This window comes from Eptesicus fuscus, chromosome 20 (genome assembly GCF_027574615.1).
Source record: "Eptesicus fuscus isolate TK198812 chromosome 20, DD_ASM_mEF_20220401, whole genome shotgun sequence".
Classification (NCBI taxonomy): domain Eukaryota; kingdom Metazoa; phylum Chordata; class Mammalia; order Chiroptera; family Vespertilionidae; genus Eptesicus; species Eptesicus fuscus.
The window spans coordinates 26631290-26657863 of NC_072492.1; the positions used below are offsets into that span (position 1 = coordinate 26631290).

At 52.9% G+C, this 26574-nt stretch overlaps 2 protein-coding genes across 5 annotated transcripts in view; both read right to left on the reverse strand.

Annotated features, from left to right (window-relative positions):
- Window positions 1-431: 431 nt before the first annotated feature.
- MRPS23 (mitochondrial ribosomal protein S23) lies at window positions 432-6835 on the reverse strand. 3 transcript variants are annotated; one of them, XM_054709526.1, is made up of 6 exons: window positions 6729-6835; window positions 6054-6224; window positions 5103-5192; window positions 3726-3803; window positions 3407-3533; window positions 432-1812 (listed from the first exon to the last, which is right to left on the reverse strand). In XM_054709526.1, the coding sequence occupies exons 1-6, from the start codon at window positions 6770-6772 to the stop codon at window positions 1660-1662; spliced, it is 663 nt and encodes a 220-aa protein (XP_054565501.1). In that variant the 5' UTR covers window positions 6773-6835; the 3' UTR covers window positions 432-1659. The 3 variants fall into 3 exon arrangements, with proteins under 3 accessions (XP_054565501.1, XP_054565502.1, XP_008145958.1); XM_054709527.1 differs by having other exon boundaries at window positions 6749-6827; XM_008147736.3 differs by lacking the exon at window positions 5103-5192 and having other exon boundaries at window positions 6729-6832.
- Window positions 6836-14995: 8160 nt separating this feature from the next.
- The window catches only part of CUEDC1 (CUE domain containing 1), a 75809-nt gene continuing 64230 nt past the window's right edge, over window positions 14996-26574 (reverse strand). The window contains exons 4-11 of one of the 2 annotated variants that reach the window (XM_054709685.1): window positions 24647-24773; window positions 23765-23957; window positions 22687-22770; window positions 21466-21537; window positions 20565-20658; window positions 19729-19787; window positions 18922-18992; window positions 14996-16548 (exon numbers count right to left, since the gene is read on the reverse strand). In XM_054709685.1, coding sequence (XP_054565660.1) covers window positions 18925-18992; window positions 19729-19787; window positions 20565-20658; window positions 21466-21537; window positions 22687-22770; window positions 23765-23957; window positions 24647-24773 — 697 coding nt within the window. In that variant the 3' untranslated portion in view covers window positions 14996-16548; window positions 18922-18924. Of the gene's footprint in view, window positions 16640-18921; window positions 18993-19728; window positions 19788-20564; window positions 20659-21465; window positions 21538-22686; window positions 22771-23764; window positions 23958-24646; window positions 24774-26574 lie in introns of both variants that reach the window. The other variant, XM_054709686.1, reaches the window with a different exon arrangement.

Here is a 26574-nt window from a genome sequence, read left to right on the forward strand (position 1 = left end):
AAATAAGAAACTGCCCCTTAAGCCCCAGAAACATCAAGTTCAGAGAAGTAACGAGTGACCCCTGACTGTTCCTCTGAACAGAACCATCTCCTCCACCTGCTAAGTCCTCCCAAGGTCTGGCCCGGCATTGGAACCAATGGTTGCCTGCTGTCGAATGGGTGAAATGTGCTGCCCCGCCTAAAACGGAAGCATTCCCAAAGCAAGAGGAATTGCAGAGATAAAGGTTGGAGTAGGGATGGGGGGGTGGGGGGAGATTAGGGAAAGAAGCAACATGACTGTGAATTGCTTTTGCCTCATGTAGTCACTCACCTTCCATTATCTGAGCACCCATGTGCCAGGAGGTGTACAGGCTGAGCTATGTGTCCCACCCTTCGTCTACCAGGAGACAGAAGTGACTGTACACAAAGAACACAGGGTAGAAAATCTACACGTTTTAAAATAAGAAATTTCTGAGGCAGTTTATTACCAGTAGCTGAAAACCACTTCTCCTACTCAGCTTGATCACAAATGCAAAGGGGACAATCTCAGAGCAATATGCCACTTACTTATTTTTTATTTTTTCAGAGGAAGAGATAAAAAACGTCAATGATGAGAATCATCAATCAACTGCCTCCTGTATGCCCCCTCATCCAGGGATTGAGCCCGCAACCCAGGCATGTGCCCCTACCAGGTTCATGGGTCAACACTCAACCACTGAGCCACACCAGCCGGGCTTGACACTAGGAAGGCAAGTGGAGAGCATCATCTGAATTGGCTGGCTCCCTCTTGGCAATCCAAGAGATGTCACCTGGATTCAGTCTTGAGCTGAATGTAATTATTCACTCCTTCAACAAAGCCTACTATGTGTAGGCCTGTGCTAATTGTCTCTAGCAGAGCCAATCCATGAGATTCAAGTTATAGTTTTGGCCTTTGGCTATTTTCAATGATAGGTCCTCACTCTTACCGCAAAGCATTAAGTCAGCTTGGCCTCTCAAGTTGAAGGTCAATAGTTCTATAGCAGCAAGTACAAAGATTATCTGCACACAGAAACAACTGACCAAGGGGCCACATTATATGTTTAAGTAAAAGTTTGATGGATCCAGAGAAGGGAAACATACCAGAGAATAAGAAACAGCTGCCCATATGTTTTTTTTTTTTAAAGACTTTTAATTTTTTGAGAGAGGGAGAGAAACATCGATGCGAGAGCGACACGTGGAATGGCTGCCTTTGGCACGCCCCCTAGGATCCCGGGGATCGAGCCCTGACCAGGAATCACACTGCCAAGCTTTCCGTGCGCAGAATGATGCCCAACGGTGCTGTACCAGCCAGGGCGCCAGCCACATGTTAACACCAAAACCCAAGCAAACCTGCTCAGAATGAGTCCCATTCAAACAGTACTTATAAAGGTTTCCTGGTGCTATTTACAATGTTAAAGTAAATTTACATTATAAGCAGCTAAGGAATTCTTTATTGAAGAGCATCCTAACTGCTAAAGTTCACAACTGCTTCTTTCAAACCAGGATACTGAGCTTTATGACAACCTAGCAACAGAAACTAAAAGAAGGCAAACATAATGCCTTTGAGATCCAGAAACATTTACACAGCTTAACTGTTGAAAATAGTTCAACATTCATCCAGTGAACACAGTTTGGATGTCAGTACATGTGGTATACCAGTTCTTCAGGGAGGTGAGGGGCCTTTCGACTGCTCTTCCGGTGCCTCCAAAGGCTGGTCCTGTTGAACTTCCTTCAGAGGCTGGATATTTTCCAACAAAGTTTGGAGTTTGACACCCGTGGGTTCAGATTTCCTGGAAACGTGACTACCGTCCTGTTGCTTAGAAGACCAAACAGAAGTATGTCACAAAGATGTTATTTTCATTCAAGTATTTGACTGAAGCTATATGATTTAGGCACATTATCAATGACTCAAAAATTTAACATAAATATTTCAGGTCAGGGCGAGGGCGGGCTAGAAGAGGTCAATGGGGGGGGGGGAACGTATATAATACTTTCAACAATAAAGATTTTTTAAAAATATTTCAGGTCAAATTCTGTTATAAACAAACATGATAAAAATCTCTACAAAAGCACAATTTCAAAAGACCTAATGACAACTCACTTGTTCCAAGTCTCAGTCATAACCACAAAACTCCAGTAGATTCTATCTAACAGTATTGGACCTGGAGTTCAGGAACTTGAGCCGAGGTTGGGGAAAGAAAACCAAGCCTTCCTTTAATCTCTGACAAGTAGACAATCTTAATAACAATCCTACCTAATAATAGACAAATATGCAAATTGACCATACCTCCGACATACCCACAAGCCACACCCACCATCCAATCAGAGCGAGCATGCAAATTAACCCAACCCAAGATGGCTATAGCCACAGAGAGCAAGGTTTCCTAGGTAACAGAGGAAGCCAAACTTTCCGCCTGCCCTTGCCAGGCCTAAGCCTCCACTCAAGCTACAAAGTTTCAATTATAGAAGGTAAACAAATTCAAACAAATGGCGGCAGAATGGAGCATGAGAGAGCAGGCCAGGGTTGCCGCCGGCAACAGGGAAAGCAAAGCTTTCCACACACCCTGGCCGGGCCCACCCGCTTAAGGCAACAAAGTTTCAATTATAACCCCAGCACAAATGGCTGTGGGCCTCGGAGGGAGCCCTAGGCTTGGCTCCGCTCCAGGCTACAAAGTTTCAATTGTAGAAGGAAAATAAATTCCAGATACCAGGGCCTCCGCTTGGGTTGCCAGGGGGTGTGGCCCGCCTGCAAACCACCACAGGCCCCTGGCTCAGGCCGCCCCACGCCCCAAGGGAACCCCACCCTGATCAGGGACACCCTTCAGGGCAAACCAGCTGGCCCCCACCCCTGTACCAGGCCTCTATCCTATCTAATAAAAGAGTAAAATGCAGATTGATCATCACTGCAACACACAATATAGCTGCCCCCATGTGGTCAAAGATCCTGTCCCCATGTGGACACAAGATGGCCACCACAAGATGGCCAGCAGGAGAGGGCAGTTGGGAGGCACCCGGCCTGCAAGGGAAGGCAGTTGAGAAGAACCAGGCCTGCAAGGGAGGGCAGTTGGAGGTGATCAACCCTGCAGGAGAGGGCAGTTAAGTATGACCAGGCCAGCAGAGGAGGGAAGTTGGGGGCAAACAGGCTGGCAGCAGAGTGGTTAGGGGGTGATCAGGCTGGCAGGCAGAAGTGGTTAGGGGCAATCAGGAAGGCAGGCAGGCAAGCAGTTGGGAGCCAGCAGTCCTGGATTGTGAGAGGGATGTCTGACTGCCCTAAACGGGCCTAAACGGGCAGTCGGACATCCCTTGAGGGGTCCCATATTGGAGAGGGTACAGACTGGGCTGAGGGACAACCCCCCTCCATGCATGAATTTCGTGCACCGGGCCTCTAGTTTTGATAATAAAATACTCACAGCCCTTGCTTCTCCTACTCGTCTTAAAATGACACCTTCTGCCAATAAAGCCTTCCCTGCTTCCACAAATAATTTCTCTTCATCTGTTTCTCCAAGTTTCTGTAGCTCCAAGTACTTCTCCACAAACCTGGAATTCCAAACAGTCATGTCTTAGGTCTGTATACTGAGAGTGTCAAGACATGCTGTTACACTGTGTAAAGCATTTCCTTAACAGACCTCCTTATAGGAACATTGTTCTCTAGTGCAATTCAACAAAACTCAAGCTGGTAACTAAATTCTTAAAAATAATAACTCACCCAGGGCTTATAAAATGGCTTACCGTTGACAGGTAGACTTGAAGTTTGGATTGAACAGATCAAAAGCTTTTTGACCAGATCCATAGGCTGAATAAAATTTCCTGGGAAATACAAACAGCACCATATAAGTCTCCAATTATAGATCATGGCCAAGAACAAACCAAGATATAACTGCTAGGCCCTGAGGAGTTAATTATAACATCACCTACATAGCCTAAGCCTAACAATTTTTGGTTTTTGTCTTTAATTAACACATGCACATAGTAAATACGTCAAATGTTACACAAAGGCATCCAGGGAAAAGGAACACTCCTTCTCACCTCTGCACCCCAACTCCCCAGTTCCCTTCCCAGGAGGTAACACTACTCAGTTGCTTGTGTATCCATCCAGGAATATTCCACTAATATACAAGCATATAGGCATCTATCATTCCATTTCCAGCCACATTGTTTAAACTCAAGGATAGCAAGCACTATTCCATATCTTGTCTTTTTCTTAGTTAATATTTCTTAGAGGTCATTTTAAATCAATGCACATAGATTATTTCCAGTCCTTTGCTACTCTAGACAGTACTGCAACTTATTTCTTAGTGCATTGTGCAAATAAGTTTGTGGAATAAATTCATAAAAATGTTATTAGGTCAAAGTATGCACAATTGCCAAAATGCTTTTCAAAGCATTTGTGCCAATTTACACTCACACCAGTAAATATGACAATGTCTATTTCCCCTGACCAAATTATATTTTCCAACTTTATGGTCTTTGTTAACTTGATAGGTAAAAATTATAACTCATGGTAGTCTTGTCTTTTCTTATGAAACAGACTGAGTATCTTGTCATGTTTAAAAGCAACAATAAAGATTTTTTTTCTGCAACCTGTCCATGCCTTTGCTGATTTCCATTTGGTGGTCTTTCTCTTATTGACTTACATGCAAACTTTATAGCAGTAAAAATAAGATATTAGCCCTTTGTCATACATGCTGCAAATTTTCCCCCAGTATATAGGCTGAGTTTTTATTTTGCTTATGGTACATTCTTTATGCAGAAAATTTTAATATTTTCATTTATGGCTTCTGGGTTTTATGTCATTCTTAGAAAGGTCTTAATCACTCAGACTATTTGTAAAGTTCTCCCATGTTTTCTTCTACTACTTTTATGATTTCACTTTTTTACATCTAGGTTTTGATACCTCTAGAATTTATTTTGTTGTTGTAAGTTCTTAAAAATATAAAACACCATCACACCCCCGCCCCCCAAAAGCCACAAAGATATATGTTCAAAAACTATTTAAATACAAGGTGTTACTATTTTGGCATTGATAGTAGTAAGAGAGAGCTACAAAATATTCCACATTGTCCTGTCACATAAATTATTTTAATGTATAAATCAGTGATGGCGAACCTATGACACGCGCGTTGACACGCGTAGCCATTTTTGATGACACGCGGCCGCTGAGGTGGCCGCATGCCGAGGATGAAACATTTGCTGCTCCTGAGGATGAAACATTTGCAAAATAATGTTTTTTTCCTCAAAGTGACACACTACCCGAGTTATGCTCAGTTTTTTGGCGAAGTTTGACACACCAAGCTCAAAAGGTTGCCCATCACTGGTATAAATGAACCTGGAAAGCATGCTGACCACGTGCATCCAATGCACCTGAGCAGAAAAGGTGTTGAAAAAGTACTTAATACCACAAAGATCTTGTGTCCTATCCTGAAAATTTCCAAGTAGAGCAAGAAGATACTTGTTTTCCTACCTCAAAGGAGTGTTGTGTGGGGAGGAAAAACACCCTCAAATGAAAGGTGCCTGGACTTCAATAGAGAATATAACTATAAATTCTGTTTTCTTACACCCAGGAATAGGGGTAAGGATAAGGAATATATATTAACTTCAGTTAGGCACAACCTCTGATCTTAACATTTAACAGAAAAGAAACCATACCAATTCCCAGTATAAAACGAGCTGACAAGTATTTGAGGGAAAGGGCTCTGTCAGTGAACTCCCAGTTTGTTGCCCTCTGTAAGGCTCAGAGGCCACATGACTAAAATGGAGAGAAGGATACCTACCTTGCAGGGTTAGAGTAAGGCCTAAACAAGATGACTGTTAAGTGCTTAGCATGTGCCTGATGCAAAACAGATGTGCAGAAACAAGTAACTGCAATGATCAGTCAATTGCTGGACTCCATATTCTACTTCTCAAAACTCCTGTCTCTCTCACATGGGGGAGGGAATTGATTCCCTCGTTTTGCTAAATGTACCAGACCTTCTCCATAGGGCAAGCCCTGACTCAGTGTCTATTTAAGTTGCCAGACCTCCCCTTCTGCAGTTCCCCGCGCCACCCTATGGCACTCACGCTCTAATCAGATCCTCGTGGTAGAAGATGTCCTGGATGTCAGCTTTGGCTTTGCCGTACCGCAAGAGGGGCCTTCGGAAGACGGGCTCCCTCAGCGGGGGGAAGGCGCTATATATGTCGAACCAGAGGGGCTTCTCCTTCAATACCCCAGCCCGCATGAGGTCCCGCGTCCTTAAGGAAGGAAAACAACGAAGGTCAGTCCGTTACCACAGCCTGAATCAGCCTAGTCACAGTCTGAGACAGCACCGGATCACGGAGCCGTAAGGAGGGCAGAGCAGGGGCGTTCCCCGCCTACAGGTAAGATATTTCCACGTTCCAAACCGGCCTAACCAAGCTCAGAGGGTTAAGCCCTTCCGTATCCGTGAGCGCAGCCCACTCCCTCGCCCCATTCCCGTCACGTCCAAGGCAAAGACGGTTCGGCCAGACCCAGCCGCCTCTTCCTAGAGACCTCCGCTCGGGGGAGGGCGGGGTGCAATCCTGAACGTGAAAGGTAAGAAGCTCAAGGAGTGACATCCTCCAGCACAACCGTTGAGAAGCAGGAGAAAGCACTGGCAGGCCTCCCCCGGCTCAGACACCGCCCCTGGAGAACGCTTCGCCCGCCCGGCTCACACCCACCCAAGCTGAGCCCCCGCCCGGCCGAGGCACCCTCAGCCCGTCCCGGCTCCGAGCACGCACCGCGAGAAAATGCTGCCCACCGTTTCCAGCCGGCTGCCCGCCATGGCCGGAGCCTCTGACCCTGCGCGGTTAGTGGCTACCGGAACCGGAAGCGCCAGCGGCGGGCGAAGGAGGCGAAGTTGCTGGCCGAGCGGTGGATCCAGGGCTTACACCAGCGGCCCCGCCCCGAGGGCGGAGCCAGGCAGAAGCAAAGGATTGGCCGAACTGGCGCGCTTCTCGGCGCCTTGCCAGGTTCAGACCGGAGCACTTGACAGCCGAGCCAGAAGGGAGGGAGCGAGCCAAAGGCGGGCAGAAGCTGTAAATGACCGAGCTAGGGAAGGGATTAATTCTAGTGGCTGTACTATGCTGCCATAAAAAAGAAGGAATTCTCATCATTTGCAGCAACCTGGATGGAATTGGAGAACATTATGCTAAGTGAAATAAGCCAGTCAATGAAAGAAAAATACCACATGTTCTCACTCATTTATGGATAATAAAGAACATTATAAACTGATAAACAAAAATATAGATACAGAGATAGTAAAGCATCAAACAGACTGTCAAATTACAGAGGGAAGGTTAGGGAGAGGTGGGGGAGATAAGAGATCAAACGAAGGACTTGTATGCATGCATATAAGCATAACCAATGGAAGCAAAACTTTGGGGGGTGAGGGCATGTATGGGTGTGGGGTGGGGTAGGGCAATGGTAAGATATGTACACATATAATACCTCAATAATAATTAAAAAAAAAAAAGCCGAAACCGGTTTGGCTCAGTGGATAGAGCGACGGTCTGCGGACTGAGAGGTCCCAGGTTTGATTCCGGTCAAGGGCATGTACATTGGTTGCGGGCACATCCCCAGTGGGAGGTGTGCAAGAGGAAGCTGGTCGATGTTTCTCTCTCATTGATGTTTCTGGCTCTCTATCCCTCTCCCTTCCTCTCTGTAAAAAATCAATAAAATATATTTAAAAAAAAATTCTAGTGGCTGCTTTACCCTGTCTGGCCTCAATGAGGCCACTCCTCTTAGGTGGGACAGATGACGAGGAGGAAGGTGGGAGACGCAGCCCACGTGTTAGGGGAGCCACCAGGAGGCCTCCAGCACTAGGCCCCACCTGTGCCAATTTTGGCTGGAGTCACAGACTACGCAAAAGGAAGCCGAGGCCCGGGGAGGGGAGCCGCTTGCCCAGGGTCACATGGAGCCCAAGCCTCCGTCTCCTGCTGTTTAGCGCTACCCACTAAACCCTTGGGCCCTGGGGCACCACCTGCATCCGTTCTAATAAGGATGCTGCCAGCAACTAATGTTTCCTCCCCGGAGGAGGCGTTGCTGCCTAGCTCCTCCTTGGAGCTTGAAAAGTAAGAGTGTGCGGAACAAATTCCAAGAAGGAAACTGGATAATCTGGGGAAAGCAACCTGCCAGGGTTATCTTTCGGCCCAATAACCATACTTCGGGTACAGCACCCCCATGGAAATTAAAGCACAATTTCATGGGGATATTGGTGCAGGGATCATCATTTGTAGCATTGTTTGTGGTGGCAAAAAACAAATAATAATAATAATAATAATAATAATAAGTGTGGCTAATGGGAAATGGCTGGAAAATCATGCTTCATATATTCTATGGAATCCTATACAGCTATTAAACGACTTATTTTCATCTATATATTTACCTAGATGAATGCCCATGACTTATAGTTAAACAAAAAAGGAAGTTTCAGAGAAACACCTTTAGGGGGACCCTAACCTGTTAAAAGACAAAAGAAAACACTTTGCAGTGTATGTGTTTGTGTTTGTATGAGGAAACTTGTGGAAGGTCACACAAGGCTATGAATATGGGTTATCTCCAGTAAAATTGCAGGAGGGGAGGGAGAATTTTTTTCTTTATGTACCCCCTCAGAGTTTGACCTGTAAAGAGTTTGTATTTATATTTGAACTTTTGAATCACATACACATAATATGTCTCCCAGGAGCCCATCATCTTTGTCAGCAGGAAAGAGCATCAAGTTATCCCAGTCTTCCTGCTCTGTGGGAGGCTGGAGAGGAGGAGGAAAGGAATGTGTGATGAGTAGTTAGTGCTTGTGTTATCTTACAGAATCCACACACCCACCCACTAAGTGGCTATTATTATCTTATTTATAGATTAGAAAGTGAAGCCTTAGGGAGTTAAGTAACTTGTCTGATAGGTAACTGACACAGCCAGGCTTCCCAGAATGCCACACAGCCTCCGCAGCTGTGCCTCGAGCTGGAGACTGGTTAGCAGAGGAGGTCAGGCAAAATTGACCCCAATAGCAGGGAACAGGGTGATTTGAGGCCGGGGACTAAACTGAGAGGTGTGTGTTACTGCTGCCTCAGGGCCCTTTGGAACAGAGAAGAGAGAACACAGCTCTGGCCACTGGGCTAAGTATGGAGGCTCCCGTCTCCCAGTCCTAGGAAGGTCTAGAAGACTGTGCTGGAGGGAGAGCAAACACACTCCCAGCTAAATATAGTCTTCCCAGGCCTCATAACAAGTTTCTAATTCTGTCCAAATCAGAGCTACTCGTCAGCCCAGACCACAGACACACTTCCCTTCTCCCACTCAGGCCTGCCCCCAAGAGGCCACTGCAGTGACCGCCGCTAAGGAATTAGAAGGGTTTATTCCAAGTTCAGGGAGGAAACCCAAAGACCCAAACCCTCAATAGGGGAGGAATTTCAAAGCAAGAATTTTCTCTAAAGATTCTGTCTCCAAACACAGTTACACCCTGAGGGGCTGGGGGCTAGGATTTACTTCAACATAAGAATTTTTGAGGGGCGCCATTCAGCCCGTAACATGGGTAAGCCCATAACGTCGGTAAGTTCATTCGCCCACCTAGATCCCCGCGTACTCTGTACCCTTCTCCCTGTCCTGTGGCCCAGGAGGCTGACTTGTATGGACTGCACTCCCCACCCCCCCCCCTGCCCCTTGCCCTCTGTTTCTAGTTGAGTTCCAGTTGGTACTACCAGTGGGAGGCATTGGCAGGGGACTGGCAGGAAGCAGGAGAGGGAAGCCAAAATCTGCTCCCCTGAATCCCTCCCCACACAGTCCAGGAACACAAAGTCCCAGCTCCCACCACACAGCCTCTTCACGCAGCTCTCTCTCACCAGGTTCCAGTCACTGTTCCTACCTTGTCCCTTCAGACTTGGACACAGCAAACTGTGCCCCTCCGCTACTAGCCTTGGAGTCTAGGCCATCCCTTGTGGCTTCCCTACACTGTGCCCACATCTTTGTAAATATGCCCCCGGGGAGTTTGTCTGACAAAAAGAGGAAGAACATCCCCAATAGCAGAACAGCTTTGGTAAGTGGAAATCCCAGCATATTGATGAAATCATTAATATTGCTACTCACCTTTGGCAGAAAGCCAGGATCAGGGGAAATCAGCTGTTGCTTTCAAAGAAGAGGAATGCAATCGTATACTAGTATATTCCACACACAGTGCGAGGAGCAGGAGGAATCGGGGGAAGGAGGAAGGTATTCGGAAGGTATCTCGCCTCTAGGCTGCAGACACTCAGCCAGACTGGGTGACTGTGTCCCCAGGACCTGCTCCCTCCCTCCCTCCCCTCAGCTTATCTCTCTCACAATTTGGTGTTGTAACTCTGTTTACTTGTCTGAGTCTATCTAACTGGGCCTCTCTGAGGGCAGGAATCAGGGCTCTTATCTCTGCCTCTCACACCCAGTCTGGCTCGGAGCTGGCTCTTCGAAAGTGTTTTCTAGCGAACAGCATGGACGAATAAAGCCAAATTAAAATAAATGAAGATGCAGCCAGCTCAGGCCTCCCTTGCTGCCTACTCACATCCAGCCGTCTTTCCTGGAGGTCTGACCCAAAGCTGTGGTTGAATGGCATTTCCAGTTCTGGCTGTCCCCTGTGCCTCACTGATGGACAGATCTCCTTTACAAACCTCTGGGCCTCAGCTTGGCCATCTGTAAAATGGGCGTAATCATAGCACCCACCATGTAGCCTTGGAGTGAGGAGTCAGTGGGTTAATACCTGCAGAGTGCTTAGAGCAGTGCTGCTGGTAGTAACTGCTCAATAAAGAGGAGTGATGATAATTATTTCTGACCATTCCATGATGCTTAAGAGCAATAAATCACAATTTATTGAATCACACCTACCATTAAATCACACCTAGCAATTTGCAAGACATTTTCACATGGCTGCCCATTCATTTCTTCAGCAAACAACAGCTCTGCCCCCAAGGAGAATGAGTTCAGGCGGAGGAGAGAGAAGCACTGTAGAGACCTACACCTGCCCTGGGAGGTCTGTATGCTTGTGGCTTCTTTTGTAGCCAAGGAAACAGGAGCCGGAGTATCCCAGCTGGAGCAACACTCTGGCCTTTTGTTATTGAAATCACTCTGCTGGAGTTTTCCCAGCGGGTGGAGACCCTTGAAGCCAGGCAATGCTGGGCTGGGGTGGTGGGGGCCTTCTTTTCTTGTGAAAGGCAAAGCAACTGAACCTCCTGGGGTTCCTGGGAAATGCAGATTCTGACTCAGTGGGTCTGGAGTAAGGACTGAAACTCTGCATTTCTCCTTTTTTAAAAAATATGTTTTTATTGATTTGGGAGAGGAAGGGAGAAGGAAAGAGAGAGGGAGATAGAAATCTCGATGAGAAACTTCTACCAGCTGCCTCCTACACACCCCCTTACAGGGGATCAAGCCCGAACCCAGACCTGCGACCTCCTGGTGCCTGGGACCACGCTCAGCCAACTGAGCCACATGCGCCAGGCTGAAACCCTGCGTTTCTAAGGTTAATGCCAATGGTGACCGTATCCACAGACCACACTTGAAAAAGCAAGGTCATAGCAAGGCAGGCTCGTGCTGAGTTTGTACTGAGCTCCACAGCTCTTCACTTCAGAGTCTCTGGAGTAATCCTTTTGACCTGATAAGGAACTGTGGCCATCTACTCAACAGAAATGACAAGCCGGGGAAATGCTGGTTATGTGGGGCCTGAAGCTTGTATGAGCTGAGTGGCCCTTTTAAGAAAAAACAAGGACAAAAATATCTTTTGTTTTGCAAATCTTACAAAATATAAGACATGTGGACAGAGTCAATTCCCTTTATTTGGCTCAGGCCAAAGAGGTACTCACGTCTTCCTTCTGAAAAAATGATGTTTGGCCTCTCGGTGGCCAGCGACTGACACTTGTGAGAGATAACCACCAGGTGGCAGTAGATTTACACAGTCCCCTCTACCCCCCTCTCCCGCCTCACTCATCAGAAATTTCCAAATTTTCCTCCAGCTGGCCCAGCCAGCTAATCCAACAAATTAATCTATGCTGTGATAATGGGCAAAGGGAGTTCATGTGCTTCTCTTTCAGTAGCATATTTTCCATTTAATGGAAATGATAAGAGATTGTTTTCTAACCCAGATAAAGAATGATTAATAGGTGAGTGCCAGCCACACTGTAGGGTCATGTATCACTATGGAGATATTTTTAAACAGGGGGACCTTTCTGTGCTCCAAAAATTGCATCTATGCAGGTGTTCTAGATCTTACCACCTGTTCCCCCACCCCAATATATAGTTTAGTGTTTAGGCACCAGTTCTAGAGTTCAGCTGCCAGGGTTCAAATCCAGGTACTACCACTTACTAAGGATGATGTTGAGTAAGGACCTTAACATTTCTGTGACTCAGTTTCCTGATCTGTGAAATGGGAGTAATACCATTGATTTTTATGTAATCAATGGGGATTAGGCAAAATAACATTTAAAGTACCAGAAAAGTGACTAGCATACAGTAAGCACTTGTAATCAGTTCTCATCTTCATCATCCCACACTCTGCCTGCCTTTTACCCACCAAGTTCTTCTCCTGTCTCCCCTCCAACCTCAACGCCCTACCAGGTGCCTCAAAGAACAGAGGGAGGATTGAGACCCCAACCTGGTAATAGCCACCAGGCCAGTTTTTCTGGGCACAGCGTTCTCCAGATTTCATGACCTCCCCTCGTGTTGGGGCTGAGCCCTAGGGTCAGCAAAGCATACAAAAGGGGAGAACAACGGCTGGACCAGACTCCAGATAGCCTGGCTCAGCATTTTTGCAGGAGATAAATCGGTGAGTATCACCTTGTGCTTACCAAGAGCCCGGGATGTGCAGGGGAGCTTGGTGTGTGAGGGCAGCTGGCTGGGTGGTCATCTGGCCCCGCCCAGCTCCTTCCTGGGATCTGTACACACTGCTCGACACGGACCAGAGGCTTCCTCTCCTGCACTCCTGTTGGATTCCGTAAGCTTTCTTTGCCTTCTCTCCCTACGCCCTCCTCTGTGGCTCCAATCACTCTCATTCTCATCTACACTAATAGGCAAACGGTGAGTGGCTCTCAAACGTTGCTGCATATTCGAATCACCTGAGGAGCTCTTCCAATCTGATTCCCAGGCTAAATCCCAACCCAATTAAACAAGAGTCTCTGGGAATGGGACCCAAGCGTCGGAGAACCAGTGTTCCAGAATAGTGTCTCTCAAGTCTTAATGCACATGCAAGTCACCTGATGCGTTTTTGTTGAAATGCACATTCTGGTTCAGTAGGGTTGAGGTAGACTCTGAAATTCTGTGTTTCTAGCAAGCTCCCGATGATACTGATACTGCCAGGCTACAGACCAAGCTTTGAGCAGCGAGGCTGTAGAACTATGGTTCTCACACGTGAGCATGTAGCAGAGGCCTCGGGAGGGCTTGTGAGAATCCACCCCAGGTTCAGATTCAGGAGCGCTGGAGTGGGGCCGGATTACATGCATTTCTAACAGCCCCAGGACACACTTGGAGCAGCAGAGGTGTAGGGCAGTGATCGGCAAACTCATTAGTCAACAGAGCCAAATATCAACAGTACAACGATTAAAATTTCTTTTGAGAGCCAAATTTTTTAAACTTAAACTTCTTCTAACGCCACTTCTTCAAAATAGACTCGCCCAGGCCATGGTATTTTGTGGAAGAGCCACACTCAAGGAGCCAAAGAGCCGCATGTGGCTCGCGAGCCGCAGTTTGACCACGGGTGTAGGGGATGAAACTCAGGCTTAGGAGTCTGCTTCCCACCTGGCTTGCTCTGGGATGTTGGGTAAGTTGTTTACCCTCTCTGAACTGTCATTACGTCATCTGCAAAGCGGCCATTTATGGGTCTAGGTTGATTGGGCTAACATGAGACACCTAACAGACTGCTTAGTGCGCTGGTCCTCCAATTTGATGGCCGACTTGAATTACTGGAGGAGTTTTCAAAGAAACCAACCCATGGTTGTTGATTTCATTGGTCTGGGGTACTGAGCATCAGGACTTTTTTTTTTTTTTTTTTTAATTACTCAGGCAATTCTATTGCGAAGCCAATACTATGTCCTGGCCTGGCACCATGGCTCCCAAACTTTGTGTACATCACGCCACAGGTTGCTGGGCTGCATGCCCAGAGTTGCTGGTTGGGGAGGACTGGAGTGGGGCTGAGAAGTGTCACTTCTAATACGGTCCTATTGCTGCGGCTTTGTTGCGGGGATTACACTGGTCCCGGGCTGTCAGTAACGAATGTGCAGAGCTGGGGTCAGAGGGTCATCTTGGCTTGTCCAGGTCCAAGCAGCACGTTTGGCGCGTCACCAGCTGTCCCAGGTGCACCAATCTACAAGCCCGCCTCCGTCTAAGAGGGCGCGGGGAGAACCCCTTTGTAGGGAGGGGAGGAGCCTGCGTGGTTTGTCCCGAAGGAGAGGGTCAGGCCACTCAGCTCAGACATGGCATCGGGGGAGAGTGGTGGCCTTGGCCCGGGTGATGGGGGCCCAGAAACCCAGTGTGCAGGTGGAAGCCACAGGAGGCCTGTGCGCTCCACGCGGGAAGGACTTTTTAACGCCGAGAACTGCCCGGTCTGGAAGGGCACCCGCTTCCTCTTTGGCGGCGAGCTGCCTGGCGTGGGAGGCAGTCCAGCTGAGCTGGGAGTGGGGGAAGCGAGATGTTTGACCTGGAAGATGTCTGCGGGCCCTTTGAAGTCTGAGACGGAACATCCCCGCAGCCTCCAGTCCGGCCTTTTCTCCAGCTTTCTGTTTACCTAAGGAGGTGACAGGCTGGCGCTTTGGCGTGTCGGTTTCCTTTGCCTAGCAGCGAGCGGTTTGCTTTCCCGGGGGAAGGCGGCCTCTCCGAGCAAAGCCAGCGGGCGGCAAGGTGGCACCTGGTGAGGGCAGTGCAGAGGTCCGAGCCTTCAGGCCCTACAGACGCTTACTGGGGGCCCGAGGCAGATGGCCCAGCGGCGACGCGGGGCTCCCGGGGCCAAACTCTGCGCGATGGAGGGGGGGGGGGGGGGTCCAGCCCACGTCGCCGGCCACATCAGAGCACCAAGAGAACACCAAGTCTTTATTACAGGAATTCCTAAGAAACAGCCCCACGAGAAAACCCACACGTAGGAAAAAAAAGAAAAACCAAAACACTAATAAAGCAACACACAGACGTGGGGCTGGAGCTTCCCCGCGGTGCGCAGGGCGCTAGCGCAGAGCGTGGCCAGGCCCGCAGCCCGGGGGCCCTCCGCAGCCCCTCGGGGTCAGATCCGGCTGGAGCTCGGGCTACGGGGCCCGGGGGGCCTCGTCTGGCCGGCGGAGGGTGGGCCCCGCACTTCCAAACGTGGTCACGTGCAGCCGCGGTGGCGCCCCGGCCCCTCCCGCACCTCGGGACGCGGAAGGAAAGAGGTGCGACTGCGGGTCGCCTCCGCCTGCGGTCCTGAGCGCCCGCCCCGCCCTCACCATCTGGGGGGGTGACTTGAGGCCACCCGGCCCACAAAAGCTTGGCTCGCACTCCCAGCCCCCGCGCGGCTGGGCTGCTTCCACTCTCCGGGGTGGGGTGGGGAGAGAAGGTGACTCCAACCTCGGGCTGCCCAGGATTGCGTCTCCCGGGAGAGGTCAGCACGTTCTCATGCCGACCGTGGGGCCGGAGACCGGCGGTCTCCCTCCCATTGGCAGTGGTAGAGCCGGGTAAGGTTCGCAGAACCCGAGTTCTCCTTTTCCTCCTGGGGTCATTCACCTGGATCTTGGGCTCTTGGCAAGGGGCACCCAGCAAGCCCTTCTGCCCCAGGCGCTCCCACCCGGGCTGACAGCCTCTTCCCCTGGCCCCGCACCATTCCTGCCTAACCAGAGTCCTCCAGCTCCGGGGCGGCCACCCTCCCCATCCCTGCTGGGGGTCGTGCCAGCCCCTAACGGAGGCAGCCTGCGGGGCCCAGGCAGGGTAGTCAGCAGATGCCTCTCTTTCGTGGCCCATCACTCCTCAGAGGGGGCCCCGTGACTGCCCAGGGCTCTCCCTCCTGGCGCTCTGTGCAGGGGCTGTGCCATAGAAGACAGTGGGAATAAAGGGCTCAAGTGCCCAGAGGGAGCAGGGGATAGGGTAGGGGGTCAGGCAGTGTCTGTGGCCCAGCAGGGATGATGGGAAAGGCTGGGAAGCAGGGGCTCCACCATCAGGCCCAAGAGCCTCTGGTAGGGTCATCCTGCCCTTTGTGGCACTCCAACCTTTGCCTGTTTCTGGGTGTTTTTGTTTTGTTTTGTTTTTGTGTGTGTGTTTTTTAAGAAGGGGGTTGGATCCTGCATTTCCCACTCATTGCCCATAGAACAGCCTGGCTACAAAAGGGGCCCTGGTTGGCCAATCACCGCCCTCCCCCCTCCCCCTCTTCCAGGTCCTTCCTCCAATCACAGCATGCAACTCCGAAGTTCTAAGTCCCATTGAAAGTGGCAGTGGCTCGGCTGGACTGTGGCTGGAGAATCGCTGGGCCTTGGTACTCAAGCACCATCTGTCCATCTGTCCATCTGTCCGGCTGCAGCTAGGCTCTTCAACTGGGGGCCGGTAGTGCTCTCCGGCTGCCTCCGCCGGGTCAGGTCATCTCCAGCGAGGAGGAACTGCTGTCATCTGGTAAGGAGAAGGCATGGGAGAAGTCTTTTCCGGTGAAGCCCCGGGGTCCTTCACCACTGGTTCCTGGAGAGATGGTTCTGGGCAGAAGCTACCAAAGACAGAAACGTCTCCTTCCTCTGAGGACTGTGTCACCTTGGAACTCTGCCTGGGGACACACACACACACACACACCCAAACTCCTAGAAATGGTCCAACTTACAGAACACCAGGGACTCTGGCAGCTAGAGATGGAGTGGGGGACTAGAATTCCGATGGAAGCCGCTGAATGGGAGGGCTGAGAGGAGGCGAAGTGCCCAGCCCTCTGTGGTACAGTAGTAGCTCAGATGAGCCAGACTAGAAGCCTCTGTAGCAGCAGAAAAGTAAATGGGGCTCAGAATTCAGTAGGCCCCGCGCACCAGCCTGAGGAGTTCATAAACCTTTAGTGCTCAGACGACCCATGCAGAGAGCAAGGATAAATGGAACGAAAGTGTTCTGGTGATGGAGTGAACAGAGTAGGGGCGGTGAAGAGACCAGTGGCTGTTAACCAGGTGATGAGAAGGAAAAAGTAAGAGAAATGACATGGGGAAGTCAGGGGGAGAGATGGGCCTTCAGCGAGTTGACATCTAGAGCTAGAGAGATTATCGTGGGCAGAGCTGGGGTTATGGAGCTGAGATGCAGATTCAGATTTTGGACCCAAATGCACAGAAGTATTACTGATACTGTAAAAGAGGGTGGTGGCCATGCCATGGCGAGTGAAAAGATTTCTCTCTCTCTCTCTCTCTCTTTTTTTTTGTTAATCCTCACCGGAGTATATTTTTTCCATTGACTTTTAGAGAGAGTGTAAAGGAGGGAGGGAGAGAGAAACATCGATATGAGAGACACACAATTGGTTGCGTCCTGCTCGCACCCCAACCAGGGCCAGGAATCGAACCCACAACCCAGGTATGTGCCCTTGATGGGGAATCAAACCCAGGACCCTTGGGTGTGTGAGGTCGGTGCTCTAACTACTGAGCAACACCGGCCAGGGCAGGAGTGAGAAGATTTCAAAGAGGGTCAAGGGCAGAGCTACCAGGAGAGGTAGGATTGAGGGAGGAGGAGGAGCAATGGGAGACAGAAAGGGACCCTGAGAAGGTCTGGGGCCATGGGAACCAAGGGAGGGCAGTTTCCAGAAAGAGGATGGGCACAGCGTGCAGAAGAGCGCACCAGAGGACACAGCATAGGAGAAGGCCTGGACCTGGCAGGTGTCAATCTGGGGAGTGGGCGGGCCTGCCAGCCTGCCATGGGTGAAGGAGGAGGCCGCTTTTTTACAAGTTGGGTGATCTTTAAGATGAGGAAGAGGAGGGTGCAGACTTGAGGAAGGAGCTGGAAAGGGAAAAGCTGGAAGACTCAGGAGAGAAATGATGGGCAAGGGCCTGTGCGGGAGTGGCTTGGACTGTACGTGTTTTCCCTGGGGACCCATGGGAAGGAGGCAGCAGCACTGAGCGGGAGTGGGGGCCTTTCCCGTGGCTTTATGGGAGCCTTCTGGAGAAGTGAGACGTGTGGGTGCAGCACCGTGGGTGAGGAAAGCCTGAGGGAACAAACGGTCGGGAAGTGCCTGGGGGAGGATGTGGGGAGTCACTAGAGGTGATGTGGAGGCCAGGCGCCCAGGCTGCAGGGACAGGCACTGGGAACGGTTCCTGGCTGTGTCCTCTGCGCGCTGGTTTGCCTCGCCGCCTCCACAACTACCCTGAGGGTAGCACGTATTCCTGCACCGTCTGAAACAGCCATACCTGCCACACCGTCAGCTCAAGAAACAGGGGGACAGGACAGCAGCGGGGGGGAGGGGCTGGAAGAGGGACAGGTGCGACTGAGTCCTGGAGGACGTGACATTCCCTGTTTTCTCCCCCAGGGACGCACAGGAAGAGAGGAGGGACAGCAGCCAGAATCAGAGCTGACCTGAGAGGGGCTGTTTCCTTGTCTGCTTGTGGCAAATGCTACCCCACCCCCACCCCCACCCAGCAGCCATTGGGAGAGGTGTGTGCGCACGGCCAGGGTGGGGCCATCCCTGCCTTTTCTACATTGTCCTCTCAGTGTGCTGTGTGTGTGTCCTGGACTGTTTCTCACTCATTGCCCATAACTATTTGAGAGTAAAGCTGATTTTTTTTTTTTCCTGTCTCCAGCATCTGGCATCGGCAGGAATGGTTATCCTTCATCAAATAAATAAATAAGCAAGTAAAAGAAATGCAAAAGACTAGTTTCCAACAGAAGCTCGTGTCCCCTGCCACAATGAGGACAATGAGGAGGGAAGAAACTCAGGGCCTGCACCCTCTAGCTTCCTGATGCCCCTGGACTCCTGCAGACACCGAGGGCGTGGAGTGGGCGGCCCAGGGCGGCTGTGGCTCCAGGCCTTACCTCTTACCGTCCTTCCCTGAGGGCTTCCTCCGCCTTGGGCACCTCCTGCCGCCTGCCCCGGAAGTCTTCATCTGAAAAGCAGAGGGAAGCTGCCTCACCCTCCACCCGCAGGTCCTTGCTCAGGCATGTCCCCAGGCTGAGCAAGAGCACCCCCCGTGTTTGCAGGGACACATGCCGACCCCTGGGGGAGGGGGATGTGTGGGTCAGGTGAGAAGGCAGCAGGGCACAGTGCAGATTAGGACACCTGTCTGCCAGCCTGGCTCCATCACTGAGCTCCACGACCTGGGACAAGACTTTCCCTCAGTTTCCTCATCTATAAAGTGGGACTATCCAGATGACCCCCAAGGCCCCTCAAGCCCTTGTTTCTGGGTGTCTCCCGACCACCGAAGGTCCCTCTCTCAGAGGCATAGTGGGCTCTGAGGCAGTGTCTGCTGTCCATGTGGCCTTTGGGAGGGACTGGATGAATGCTAACGGCCTTGGGCCCACAGACTGAACCTGCCCGGAGCTTGGTTCTCAAGTTGAAGCCTGTCTGCCCTCCACACTCCAGAGACTATTGCCTAGCAACAGCACCTGGCTCTCCGTGCTCCGGGTAGAGATCTAGGTGGGGGTGTGGCCGGAGCTCCCTTTCAGGGGTGGAAGGAAGGGAGGGGCAACATGGTCCAAGTGGGAGGACCCATTTCTTTGGGTCACCTGCCCCCCAGAATCCTTGATGTGCCACCCATGCAACACCCAGGCAGGCCCTCTTCTTGGAGGGCCACTGACCACAGGCAACTTAGAGATCAAGCCACCCCGCCCTCCGTGCCTCACCACAGGTGTGGCCCTCCACGTCGTCCAGGAGATTGGCTGTTGACGCAGCAGCCCCCAGCCTGCCCGGCCATTCAGGAAAACTGTCCCAGGGATGGGTGGGCACTGCCATAGGACTCCAACTCCCTGCCCTTAGTCCTCTACCCCGCCCCCCCCCCCCCCCCCCCCCCCCCCCGCTCCAAGCTCAGGAAGCTTCCACCACACCAGCCTTATCCCCCAACACCGCCCCCGCCCCCCCACCGCAAGATCTCCCCCAGACTCTGTTCCTTTCAGCTGGGCAGCCAGGCCTTGACCCTCCCCTACCTCCCTGTTCCCCTTTGGCTGTTCAGCTTCTAATATCCTGGCCCTATTTGACAATCAGGGATGGGAGCCTGGGTAAAGATGTGGAAATCCTCATCTTTACTCAAGAAAGTGAACGGGAGAAGGCAGAGCCAACGGGCTTGAAATGAGGCGGAGAGATCTGAGGATCCGTTCAACTGGAGAAACTAGGGAAAGGTTTGCTGGTTTCAGTGGAACCACCATGTTTTCCCCCAAGATGTCGTTTAACTCCAGGCAAAAAGCACAAAAGCTGTTAGGACAATTCTGAGCGTCCAGGAGGAAGGGGTCCGGGACAGGGGATGCTGGCCCTCTCCCCAGGCCTGGTCGTGGTGGTGGAGGTGGGCACAGAGAGAAGGGGCAGCAGGCTGGCAGCGGGGCTCAGGGAGAGGGGAGGGCCGCAGAGCCCGGGCCCAGGGCTGAGGGAACGTGCAGCCTGTGCAGCCTCGGGGAGCCCAGCCCAGGGTCTCGGTGCCCTTAGGACCCACCACTCCCCCCCCCCAGGGCCAGGCCAGAAAGGATACGACTGATGCTTCAACAAGTGTTTCCTCTTTGACTTCCGCATCTTGGTCTTCTCCGAGAAGGCCCTGGCCAGTTCAAACAGCTTCCTCCGGGTGGCTGCGGGCAGAGGGACCTGTGAGCCGGCAGCGGGGCACCGGGGAGCTACCCACCAGGGCTCGGGGCGGATGCACGCAGGATGGCCAGGGAGCTGGGGAGGTGACGCCAGGCTGGCGCCCCGGGGGAGGGAGGCTCCGTCCTGGGATGGCCTGCAGGGGCAGCACAGGCTACGGGGAGCCGGGCCAGGGCCAGCTGGCGGCCCAAGATCTAGGTATTCCTTCTCAGCTTGACAAACGGCACTGCCTCTTGGCTTTCTTTCCCGCCGCCTACTCCCCTCCCCTCGCCATTTCCAGAGTTGGTTCTGGGATTTCCGTGACTAATCCCAGATTTTCCTTGAAATGGAGCCTGAAAGGATGGCAGCCTCCTTCACACATGGGTGTGTGCGGTGGGAGGGGCGGGGCAGGGCGGGACGGGGCAGGGGAAGGCGAGCCCTGGCTGGCAGGACTTTGTGGGAAGAGGTCACGGGCCCACAGGCCTCTCGCCTGCAGAAAGTGGGCTTAGCAGAGACCTCCCCACTCAGGCCCGGCTAAGCTCCCTCAAGCCACAGAGAATAGTAAAACTTGGGGGGAGGGTGCAGCACATTATTTTTCTGTGGACAGCTCAAGAGGATTTAAAACTTAATTTGTATCCAGACTCAGCTGCAGAGGGAAATGAGGCAAGAAGGCTGAGGGAGCCAGCCTGCGATTAAAATGTCACTTGGGTTCACCAAGAGTCCGCGGCATTAAAAATTCCGGGGGCCCCCTCCCATCCATGAGGCCACAGGGCCTGTCTGAGGAGATCTGAGAGGGGGACATGGGCTGGACTCACATTTGCCCATGTGTTTCAACTTGTCCCTGAATAAGGCATCTTCAGACACAGCGTGGTTGGCGTCATTGGTTCCTGGAAGGGGGAGACACCTCTGAGGGCCAGCGAGAGAGAAGAGCGAAGGCCCCTGCCCTCCACCCTGCAGCTCGGCTAATCCGAGTCACATTGTTCACTAAGTCCCCTGTGAGTCCTTCTGATCCATCTCAGCGGCCCTGGTGTCTATAGTTAATTCAGGATCAAGGGCAGAGGCTGCTGTTAAAACCCTCAGATGCACATCTGGTGGGGCCTGAGCTCCAGCCTGTTGCTCATGAATCAGTCCCACAGGATTTTCTCCTGTGAGCCAGGATCCGCTGAGCTCCCCACCCCCTCCTCCCCGCCCCCACTCCACCACACCATGTAAGGTCTGTGGATTCTGTCTCTGAGGCGGGCAGCCTGTGTGTGTGTGGAGGGCTCTGGTTGGCAAAGGGCCACCATGCACATATATAGGCAAAGCCCAGGTGTTGAGTGTGGAACAGGGATCTCTGGGTCTCTTTGCCCCATGTTCCCAGCTTGACCTCGTTTGTGCATCCCAACAGGCTACTGTCCGCCCCTGGTCCTCCTCAGCCACTTAGGGCTCCTGGAGGCATCTGGCCCGCTCTTGAAGCAATTCTTGCTTCTCACCATCTTACACATGAAGCTCAAAATTCCCTTCCCCCAATACAACGGCAGGGTCTGGCGCATGGTAGATATTCCCCAACTACCGGATGAATGAATGAATGAGTGAATGAGTGAGTGACCCCTTCCCAGACTGGTCCTGCCCTTCTCCTCCCAGTGCATTTGCTATAATCAACAGCGTGTCCTTAGCTTTGCTGGTAGCTCTACCCATTTCTCAGATGTATCTCCATAAGCTCCCCTTGGGGCAGAGACCGAGGCTTGGAAGTCTCCTGAGTCCTTCTTGTCCCTCCTCCCCTGATGGACATTATGTGGTGTGGCATGTCCCATTCTTGCCCATGTTTCCAGACAGCTCTGAGGAGTTCAGCCAGCGTGTTAGCCAACCCCAGCTGTGGGCTCCAGCAGCTGCTGGATTATAAGAACTCAGGGCTGCTAAGAGGAGGGGTCATCTCGCTCCACAGTGAGTGCATTGGGGGAACAGAACCCTCCTGCCAGCCCATTTTGTCACCCTCCCCCCAACTCCAAATATGCAAAGCACAGCTGGGGGCTTCTCTCCCAGGAAGGCAAGGTTACCTGGGGCAGGAGAGGGAAAGCCAAGGTCATTTCCCACAGCCACGCTGCTGGACTTGGATTTCTGGGACTCGTATTTCAATCGATCTGGAAAAGGACCACATTCAGGTCAAGGAAGTTAGCGCCTGGGCTGAGACCAAGGCGGTGGTTGGAGGCCAAACCCCTAGACTCGCACACAAGCACACACACAAAATAGGTGCACACACGTCTGCTGGCTGTCAAGGAACCCGTGCTATCATAGACACTACTGCCCTGACAAACACTGGAATGGTAGAATGTCAGAATCAGAGGACTCTGAAGATCGCGTAGTCTACCGTATTTCCCGGCGTATAAGACGACTTTTTAACCCAGGAAAATCTTCTATACGCCCAGTCGTCTTATACGCCGGAAAATACGGTAACCCTTTAGTTTAAAAGGAAATGCTCAAAGACCCCCAGGGCTTTTGCTACAGAACTGGGGCCATCCTTGGGCCTCTGTCTCAGCCTACCCTCCTCCCTGCACACCTTGTTCCTCCCCTATGACATGCTGTCAATCACACACACACACACACACACACACACTTGCCACTGTGACCTGTAAGACAGACCTGTCACAGACCTCTCGCTGCACTCCACCCCAAACACACTCTCTCCCTGAAGGGAAAAGGCAGCCAGGCCGGAGAGCAGGGTCCCTGGGCCAAAGACAACCCAAACACCCCCAAAACTCAAGAGCCCCTGCTCTGACATCCTCCACTCGGGGAGGCTCCGACTCTGGCACCCACAGACCAGTCACCTTTCCCGGAGCTCCAGACACATCATGCCAAGCCCAGTGCCTGGCACAGAGCAGATGTGTGGGGGGAAGAAGAGGGCGTAAGAGGGCACATCTCTCTTCCTCTGAATATGGGAGTGGGAGAAGGGGTAGCTGGTGATGCTGGTCCCCGTTTGGTAGGGTTCTGGGGCTCCCCCAGGGATCACGGGGTGTGGGCCATGTCTCAGCCCTTGGCCTCCAGCCCCCTGCCTTGCCTGAGCCCCAAGGCTCCAGCCAACATCAGCCACTTCTTCCGCCACGGAGAAGGGACACAGCGCCCCACCCGGTGCTCCACCTCTCTCCAGGGCCAGCAGGAAGTCTCTGTTGCGCTGCAGCTCCTTCATGAACTCCTCGTTCTGCAGGAAGAGCGCGATCCTCTCGTCCTCCAGGTACTGCTTCCAGCGGCTCTCCTGGTCCCGGGTCCCGGGCCCGGCCACGGGGGGCAGGCCTCCCTCTCTGTTCATGGGCTTGGAGCCCCTGGGGTTGCCCTGAGGAGGGGAGCGAGCATGTTGAATGCCTAGTCACAAGGGCACACGAGCATAAACATCCGTGCACATCTGGGTGAACACCTGTCCTCTCCCAGGATCTTCCAGCCGCACCCTGGCACCTGCGCCTCCTTTCAGGACCTAGTCGCAGGCCCGGATCCCCTGCACGGGCCACAGTGCCCTCTGCTCGGGAAGCAGCGAGGGCTTAGCAATGACGTTTCCTCCCCTGGACCACCCCGTGCCTTGCTCTACACCCTGAGTAGTCCTGAAAAGTGATCTGCAAACTGCTCAATAGCCTACACACGATCCCCAAACCCAAACCTCTCCCTGCGCCAGCGGTCTCAGGGTGCCTCCCCCTCTGCAAGAGCCCTTGGGACATGCCAACCTCTGGGGAGAGGCGGCCTTGGCCCTTTCCCAGGAAAGGGAAGGAAGGTGCTCTGGCTCCCTGCCATTGGCTATCCCCATGCCACCTCCCTCAAGCCTGGGGTGATGGCTGCAGCCAGAGCGTCCTCGGGGCTGTCACCTTCCCGGGTGGAACAGGAAACGAGGCTTTCGCTTCAGCATCCTTTCCCTACAAACCCAGGGCAGGAGAAATAGCTCCGCCGGGGCTTAAATATCCGAAAGCGAAACTGGCTGACCCAAACTGTGGGCCAGCAGAGAGGCTGAGCCGGAGATGGGGCACCCCTCCATACCTGCACGCTGTCCAGCTGCTGGGGCAGGATGCGCAGAAAGTCATCGGGGAGGTTGCCCAGCAGTGGCGGGTTCCAGTTCCGATAGCGCCTCTGGCTGGAAGGGGGTGCGGAGTCCAGCACATCGATGCTGGAGGGCGAGAGGCGACAATGAGGAGGGAACAGTCAGGCCCAGACACGGGTGTCCCTGGTCCGTCACACCAGGATCCTGCTCAGAATGGCACGCCTGCTTCCCGAGGCCTCCGCTGCTTCCATTCACAGCTGCGCCACCACGGTGGCCTCAAGGCCTCTAAGCCTCTAGAGCTCTCTATTCATGGCGCTTGTGCTGGACGGAGTGGATTTAGACGTAGATGTTTATAAACATCCTCTAAAGACAGCAGGGATCGTGTCCTTTTATGCTTCTACCCCTAGCACCCCGCACAGTGCGAGCTCGTGGCTGCTGAGTAACAGGTGAGCTCCAAAGGAGCCAACAGCCCAGCCCGGCCCCACGCCTCTATGAATGTCATTACGCAGGGGTGGGGGGACATGAGGACACCAGGACCCCTGGAGAGTAGAGCAAATCCCGGCTCCAGTTCTGGCACAGCCACAAGCCGGCAGGGTGGTCTTGGGCGAGACCGGCTCCCCTCTGAGAGCCTTTCTCATCTAGAAACTGCTGCCTCCCTGCCCCCGCGGTACAGCCCCTTGAACGGTGCTCTGAAAGGCACGTTGAGCAGGAGGGTTCTTGTTCCAGGGGGTGCCCAGGGGCTGCTCTTCATAGGCCAGGTGCCTGGCAGCCTGGCAGGAGGTCTGTGCCACGGCAGAGGCCCACAGCCAGGAGGGGAGGAGAGGGAGAAAGGCAGTAGCCCGTGCCCTCCCCATCCCGGGGCTCCCGCCCTGCCGCCCGGGGCCTGAGGGCAGCCTGGGGCCCCGCCAGGCGCTCCCCACAGCTCCTCGGTGGCCTGCAGCGTGGCAACCGCAGGACACGTGTTCTGCTGAATCAGGGAGTGACACACGCAGAAGGCAGCTGGGGGCGGTGGGGGCCACTTTGGCTCCGGGGCCTGGCTTTGATTTGGTCTCCAGCTCCAGGAATCCCGCGGCCCCCTCACTGGAGGGGAGCTTTTCCGGCTGGGCTGCCGCTGCCTGTGGAAATAACTTCCTTTCCTTTTCTATTTTGGGCGGGTGGCCTGGCGGGGGCCAGAAGGAGGGGCGGGGGCGGCAGCAGACGGGATAACAAGCTGCTAAGTGCGCGGTGGGAGCGGCACAGGCAGACGGGAGCCAAGGAAACCCCAGCATGCCTCCTCACCCCCTCGCTGCACAGAGGAGGGGATGGTCTGCAGAAGAGCTTGGCTGATTCGTAGGCAGCTTTGTCTCGACATCACTCTGCCTTCGGTCACTGTTGGAGGCTTCATTTTTTCTAAGGGCCTGAGAAGCAAGGGAGCAGGCACCCCATTGCTCGGGGCCTTGAAGACCAGCTTTGATGAATCCCAGCATAGAGAAATCCCCTCCAGGGTCAGCTCCCTTCCTTGGGCTTCAGGGTCTTTATCTGGGACATGGGTGGCCACGCAGGGAAGCTGCGGAGGGAGAGCCCTGGAGTCCCATCTGGACTCCTCTAGACATTTTACTGGAAAGCCCAGAGGGGGTGGGGGTGGGGGGGACGAGGAGTGGTAGTCTTGTCCTCAGCTGATTCCCTCGCTGCTGGGCCCCAGGTCCTGGAGGAAGGGCAGGCCCAGCCCCCTCCTGGCCCTGGCACCCGCGGAGATGAGGTCAGCCCGTCGCTGTGAGAGACAGGGGGGCCCTGAGCCCAGGCAGCCCAGGCAACTCCACTGTGGTCGGAAAGGAATGTCAGAAATGAGCTGGGAGGCAAATAAAAAACTTCCAAGGCTGTAATTTCAAGGGGGAACAGCAGGTGGCCTGTGCAGAGGGGTCCTCTGGGTTTCAGAGCCTGTGTTTTA